Source organism: Lolium rigidum, chromosome 2 (assembly GCF_022539505.1).
Source record: "Lolium rigidum isolate FL_2022 chromosome 2, APGP_CSIRO_Lrig_0.1, whole genome shotgun sequence".
NCBI lineage: Eukaryota > Viridiplantae > Streptophyta > Magnoliopsida > Poales > Poaceae > Lolium > Lolium rigidum.
Window position 1 is genome coordinate 170,608,635 of NC_061509.1, and position 7,369 is coordinate 170,616,003.

Genomic DNA, 7,369 nt, shown 5'->3' on the forward strand with positions numbered 1-7,369 from the left:
ACGAGATCTTATGCTACGCTTAATTGGGTGTGTCCATTACATCATTCATATAATGATATAACCTTGTTATTAATAACATCCAATGTTCATGATTATGAAACTAATCATCCATTAATCAACAAGCTAGTTAAGAGGCATACTAGGGACTCTTTGTTGTTTACATATCACACATGTATCAATGTTTCGGTTAATACAATTATAGCATGGTATATAAACATTTATCATAAACATAAAGATATATAATAACCACTTTTATTATTGCCTCTTGGGCATATCTCCAACAGCACCACACTGCAATATCCATGACGCCCTTTGTATATACCTTGCCAAGCAAACGGGCAGTTCTTCCATGCCCAGTGCATGCAATCGATGCTTCCAACCATTCCGGGGAATCCTCTGGCAGCATTTTGTGCCATGATCCTTGCAGTCTCTTCCTCAGTTGGCCCTCTCAAATAGTATTTGACAAACTTTCGCACCACAGCTCGGCAAAACTTGTACATGCACTCAATGGCAGTAGACTCACTCATGCGAAGGTAGTTGTCATGTGTATCGGCAGGTGCTCCGTATGCAAGCATCCTCATGGCGGCGGTGCACTTCTGAATGGATGAGAACCCGACAACGCCTACAGCGTCGAGCTTGAGCTTGAAGTAGGGGTCGAACTCTCGAACGCCGTGGAGGATATTCATGAACAGGCCCTTGCTCATCCTGTACCGGCGCCGAAAATTGTCTTCATGTGTTGCACCATCTGCAAAGTAGTCGTTGTGCAGCATGGTATGCCCCTCCATCCTCTGCCGGGGCTTCGACTTCCTTCTCCCCCGCCTTGATCCTCCGCGGCGCGGCCTCTTCCTCTTCTCCGCCTCAGCGTCAACCATGTCCTGGAGGGACGCGATGATCAGCAAATGCTCCCGCAGGTCGTCGTCGAAGGCTTGCTCGTCCTCCAGCAGCAGGGCAAGCATCTCATCGTCGTTGTCCATGGCTAAAGCAAAATCAATGGTTAAAATTGCGCCGACGCAGACGACTCAACAAACAGCGGCCAATCTCGCCTACCTGGCAAGTCATCGAGCACCTTGTGTGCGCGGAGGTGGGGCGGATTTGACGGCGCGTTCTGGGACGCGTTGGCGAAGCGGCAGCGGCGGCACGACCGGCGGGAGCCCCAGCTGCGACGACGGTGCCGACTCTCAGCAGAGATCAGATGCCCAAACGGCCGGGAAATCCAGCGGCGGCGGAGGGGTGGGAGGCGCGGGAAGGAAGGAGCGACGAGAAAAGGGGCGCGAACCAACGGTTTATGCAAATAGTCGCCGACATGTGAGAGCCTGCCTCGCTTTTCGTTGTGTCTGGCGTGCCCGGAGCGTCCCCTGTGGGACGGGGATGGACTCGGGGCGCCGGACACCGTATCGGGGCGCCGGACAAAAATGGACTTTAGAGGACGCGACTGGAACGGTTTTTTTGGTTCGGCGCACCCCAAATTGCTTTGGGGACGCTTTGGGGGGGCTTCATCTCTCCCACCCGCTTGTATGGACCATCGTGGTGGTCTACACCGGGTTAACAAGCTCTGCCTTTCACTGTTTTGCCACATTAGACTCGCCACATTAAAAAATTCAGGACTCGTTTCTATAAACTCTTACATGCCTCTTTCTAGCTGTTTCTTCAAACTTGTATTGCAAATTATAGTGCTAGACAGAGAAATGCTTGTCTTAATTGGCAGTCACGTATTTCAAATACGATTGAGATGAATACTGTCGGTGGGACAAACGTTGTTCTGCTTCTGCTTTTGATAGTCCTGTACCGGCACCTTAATATGCAGCGCAATGAGAGTCTTTTTTGGTTGTGCCTAAATTTTTAAAAATAGAGAGTCTGCTGGAGATCGGTTTTTGGCCTGCAGTACTGGAAAATTCAGTTTTTTTAGTGGCCGAGCTGTTTGAAAGGAAGACAGAATTTGGGCAAATTATTTTTTTAGATGAAAGGGCCTCGCTCCGGTTCCATTTCCATGAAACCATCCCACAATATTCCAGGTTTTTACAAATACTCGCACCATACCCGGGGGGAAGAAGTATCATTACAGCACCAGGAAACACCCCCACAACACCTCCAAAACACAGATGTTTCAGATCAGAAGACAAGCTACCCGGGCATCTAAAACTTCAACCACTTACAGAAGATGAATTACTGCTCACCATCACCAACCATCATCAAGTCATTGGTTGACAGGGTCCTTGCTAGATCCAGGGCTGCAATCTTGAGAGCCTCACCCTCAGCACAACACATGTTTATTAGCTTCACCTCATCAGTTATCAACAGCTTCTTTATAGGCATCAACCAAGACCTCCACTGAAATCACCTTTATTCTCAAATTTTCATTTTGTGTTCCCTGCAGCAAAACATTTCACTGAGCAAGGAAGTAAGCCGTTTTTCGCCAGATAACCTGTTGTAAGCCCAACCATGGGAAACGATTAAAACACATGTCATTCCTGGTGAGACATATACTCCATAAGACAGCAGCATTAATCATATTAAGCATCATATAAGTTTTGTTATGCTCCCAGAAACTAGCCAAAGCTTCTAATGAAACCTGGGGTGAACCTAGCCTAGTCACATGTAAAATCTCTTTTCAAATAGCTTTAGCAACTACACAGTTAAAGAACGAATTAATGTGTACTAGTTTCATTTTCATTGCAGAAGACACAAGTCAGATCATCCATATTTTGCCCCTTAACTAGGCAAATTATCAGACGGACGACGCGGCAACGTCCCACTCAAATCTGGGTTGGTCAACATTTGTAAGCATAAGATTCTAGGCACGCAAAAATGCAACTTAATTAGTCGAATCCAATCGAATCAAATCGAACCCAATCGAATCACAAATGATACATAGCTCATGAGACAGCTGAGTAAAATACTTTGATCAGTCTGTTTATCTGTCCTCCCCACTCCTCAGCTGTGAGTAGCCACTCCTCGTCTCCGAGGACCGAGAAGACCACAGATCCCACAGTCCAACAGCGCCATGGCATTTCCCGGCTTCCGGCCCCGCGCTGCCGCAGTCCTCCATCCCTCTCACCTTCTACGACGTGTGGTGGCTCGGCTTCCCGCCCGTCGAGCGCGTCTTCTTCTACCGCCTCGCTCCAGACGCCGACCTCCCCAGGCTCCTCTCCAACCTGAAGGGCTCGCTTTCCACAGCTCTCCGCGCCTTCTTCCCACTGGCCGGCAACGTCCGCCTCACCCCCGGAGCCGCCTCCACCCGCCATGACATCTTCTACGCTCCTGGAGATGGCGTCCCCTTCACGGTCGCGGAATACGAGTACGACGGCGCCGACCTGGCGTCGCACGAGCCTAGGCAAGTCGCTGATATCGCACAGCTCGCCCCGCGCCTGCCTGGCGGCGGGGCGCTTCTCGCCGTGCAGGCCACCGTGCTGCGTCAACGCCGGGGCCTCGCTCTCGGCGTCACATTGCAGCACGCCGCCTGCGACGGCGCGGGATCCACCAACTTCCTCCACACCTGGGCGGCCACCTGCGCCGGAGCGGAGCCTCCGGCGCCTCCTGTCATCGACCGGGCGCTCATCGGGGACCACCAGGGCCTCTACGACCACTACGCGAAAAACATGATAAGCAGCAAAGAACTGGAGTCCGTCGTCAAGCTGCCCACGGACCAGCTCATGGCCACGTTCACGCTCTCTGGGGTCCAACTGCAGAGCATCAAAGACGCGGTCGCCGGCCAGGCCGTGCGGCGTGGCCAGCCACCACCGAGGTGCTCATCTCTTGTCGCCGCCTTGGGGTTCATATGGTGCTGCCACTTTCGTGCCAAAGCGGGGAGCGCGGTCAAAGCAGGTGGCTTCGGTGCCGAGGAGACCTACTTCTCACTGGCCGTCGACCACCGGCGGTGGTCGAAGCCGCCCGTCCCAACGGCGTACTTGGGCAACTGCATTGGCCCAGCCATCTGCACAGCGCCCAAGAAGGAACTCGCCTTGGCTGGCGCGAGCAGCCTCTTGACGGCGTGCGCGGTGATAGCAGCGGGCATCGAGAAAGCAGTGGCGGCGCCGGAGTGGGAAACGCTGATGGAGCGCATAAAAGAGGTGGCACCTACCGGGATTCTATCGGTGGCGGGATCGCCAAGATTCCTAGTGTACGGCCTCGACTTCGGGTTCGGCCGGCCGGTGAAGGTGGAGATTGTGTCCGTGGCGAGAACCGGGGCGGTGGCGGTGGCGGAGTGCGGCGCCTTGGGCACCGGTTTAGAAATGGGCATCAGTTTGCCGCCGGCTGGCATGAAGGCGTTCCAGAGGTGCTTCAGCGATGCCCTCGCGTGCCTATTGTAGCCTTTCTTCTCTCTCGATCACACTCACGAACTGATGCACGAACAGAGAGGAGACAATGACAGAGATTTGTTGCTGTGTAATGCCTACAGCTTTTTTGTTCTCTTCTTCCTTTTATTCAGCAAGACAACGATCGTGCATGCTAACACGTTGCCCACATTGATCGTGCCATCCCACGACCGAGCACACGAGCTCACAACGCAAGGATCGGATCAGAAAACAAAGACCAAATCCTAACCTATCTGTTCCTAGCAAATAGCTGACGGAACAACTAACTTACTGACCAAACTGAACTAACTGACGAAAACTGAAATTGACACTTATTACTGACACACTAGATTAACTAACAAACTCCTCCTAATCTATGTGCCCTTCACCTTAACGATGCCAATTCGACGGCACAGCTCCTGGAACTGCACGCGACCAAGTGCCTTCGTCATGATGTCAGAGAGCTGATCCGCAGTACGCACGAACTGGACGTCGATGTCCTTGTTGTCGACACACTTGCGGATGAAGTGATACCTGATTTCGATGTGCTTGCTTCGGTCGTGGAAGACCGGATTCTTCATCAGCGCTATGGCTGACTTGTTGTCGACGTGGAGCTCCACCGCGCCGTGCTTGCGACCAAGCAGTTCATCGTGGAGCCGCCTGAGCCAGATCCCCTGGCAAGCGGCAGCAGTTGCTGCGACGTACTCTGCCTCGCATGAGGAGAGTGCGACAATCTTCTGCTTCGCTGACTGCCAGGAGATGGGGCTGCTGCCGAGGAAGTACAGGACTCCGCTCGTCCTCTTCCGATCGTCGACGTCGCCGGCCCAGTCTGCGTCGCTGTAGCCAACGAGCCTGGCCTTCGCGTCCTGGCGTGCATACGTGCACCCATGGTCCTTTGTCCCAGCAATGTAGCGCAGCAAGTGTTTCACTGCGCTCCAGTGCTCGCTTGTGGGCGCCTCCATGTATCTGCTGAGGTAGCCGACGGCGTAGCAGATGTCGAGGCGTGTGTGGACGAGGTAGCGGAGCCCACCGACGATGCTGCGGTAGAGGGAAGGGTCCACCGGCGCTCCGCTTCCCTTCTTGCTCAGCTTCAGACGATGCTCCATGGGCGTGGCGGCGGCGTTGCAGCTAGCCATCCCCATTTTGTCGAGCAGCTTGTCTGCGTAGGCAGATTGCCTCACCTTGATGCACCCAGGCTGCTGTGTGACCTCGATGCCGAGGTAGTAGGACAGCAGACCCAGGTCGCTCATCCGGAAGAGACCCATCATCTCCTTCTTGAATTCACCGATCGCCGTGGCGGAGGCACCGGTGACGATCAGATCGTCCACGTAGACCCCGAGCAGGAGCCGCTCCGGTGCCCTTGCCGCGCGTGTACATTGCGTGTTCGGAGGGGCACTTGGCGAAGCCGAGCGCGACGAGGCTGCTGTCCAGCTCTCGAATTCCATGCCCTTGGAGCCTGGCGGAGCCCGTACGAGCGCCTTGTGGAGGCGCAGCACCTTCCCCCTCCGATCCGGCCTTGACGAATCCGGGGGTTGCGCCACGTACACCTCTTCCTCGAGCTCGCCGTTGAGGAAGGCGGACTTGACGTCGAGATGGTGCACCGCCCAGGCCTCCTGCGCGGCGACGGCGAGGAGGAGCCGGACGGAATCGAGCCGGGCGACGGGGGCAAAGACTTCCTCGAAGTCAACTCCCTCTCGCTGCACATAGCCCTTGGCGACGAGGCGGGCCTTGTGCCTGACGATGCTCCCTTTCTCGTCCCTCTTCACTTTGTAAACCCACTTCAGCCCAATGGGCTTCTGGCCCGGTGGGAGGTCCACCGGAGACCAAGTGGAGTTCTCCACGATGGAGGCCATCTCCTCCTCCATTGCTCGCTCCAGCTTGCGTCGCGGAGCGCCTCGGCCACGCTCCCTGGCTCCTCCGCCGTGGTGAGCAGCACTCGCTCCGCTTGTTCCGGCGGCGCTGCGTCGGCGCCCGGGATGTTGGAGATCCGCCGGTAGCGGTGCTCCTCGCCTTCATCGAGCTCATCGAGTAGCTCCGGATCTGGAGCTGATGGAGGCGTGGCGAACTCCACGGGCGGCGCCGCGGTTGCGGGCTGTATCGGCGTGGCTGCTCCCTGCGAGACGCCAGGGCTCGCCGCGTCTGCTTCTTCTACCTCTGGCTCCACCAGAGGCTTGGCGGGAGGTGCGGGCGTGGTGATGAATTCGACCGCGAACTCGCCCCCATCGACAGTGGCTGCCTCCTCGTCCTCCTCCCACGGCCAGCTCGCCGATTCGTCGAAGACGACGTCGCGAGACACATGGACGCGGCGAGTGGTTGGGTCGTAGACCCTGTACCCCTTTGTCCCGTGCTCGTACCCGATGAACACCATCGGAGTGCTGCGGTCGTCGAGCTTGCGGAGGAAGGGGCGCGCAGACTTGACGTGCGCGATGCAGCCGAAGACGCGGAGATGCTCGACGGAGGGCTTCCGCCCGTGCCACGCCTCGTATGGCGTCTTGCCGTCGACGCTGCGGGTGAAGGAGCGGTTCAGCAGGTACACTGCCGTGGTCACCGCCTCTCCCCACGAAAGCTCGGAAGCTTCTTTGCCTTCATCATACTCCTTGCCATGCCAACCACGGTCCGGTTGCGTCGCTCCACCACGCCGTTCTGCGCGAGGCGAGTACGGCGTCGTCAGATGGCGCCTGACGCCGGTGTCGGCGAAGTGCGCGGCGAGCGCGCTGGAGGTGAACTCTCCGCCGCGATCCGTGCGCAGCGTGCGCAACGGGCGGCGAGCCTCCGTCTGTGCCTCAGCTTGGAAGCGTTTGAGCGCCGTGGCGGCCTCGTCCTTCGTCGACAGCAACACGAGCCACATATAGCGGCTGTAGTCGTCGACGAGCAAAAGGAAGTAGCGGCGACCTCCTGGAGTTGGCGGCGTGATCGCGCCGCACAGGTCAGCGTGCACAAGCTCAAGCGGCTCCTCCGCTCTGAACTTGGCCTGTTGTGGGAAGGGCGCTCGACGCTGCTTCCCGGCCAGGCACGCCTCACAGAGTTCGCCGGCGTGCTCGATGCTGGGCAGGCCTCGCACCAGGCCCTCCCGCGCC

The 7,369-nt window shown here is 56.7% G+C and overlaps 1 protein-coding gene across 1 annotated transcript; it reads left to right on the plus strand.

The window, feature by feature from the left end:
* The first annotated feature begins 2,459 nt into the window (after window positions 1-2,459).
* LOC124690301 (malonyl-CoA:anthocyanidin 5-O-glucoside-6''-O-malonyltransferase-like) lies at window positions 2,460-4,307 on the plus strand. Its single transcript, XM_047223700.1, has 2 exons — window positions 2,460-2,471; window positions 2,946-4,307. Exons 1-2 carry the CDS (start codon window positions 2,460-2,462, stop codon window positions 4,305-4,307), a joined length of 1,374 nt encoding a protein of 457 aa, XP_047079656.1.
* The last annotated feature ends 3,062 nt before the right edge of the window (window positions 4,308-7,369 follow it).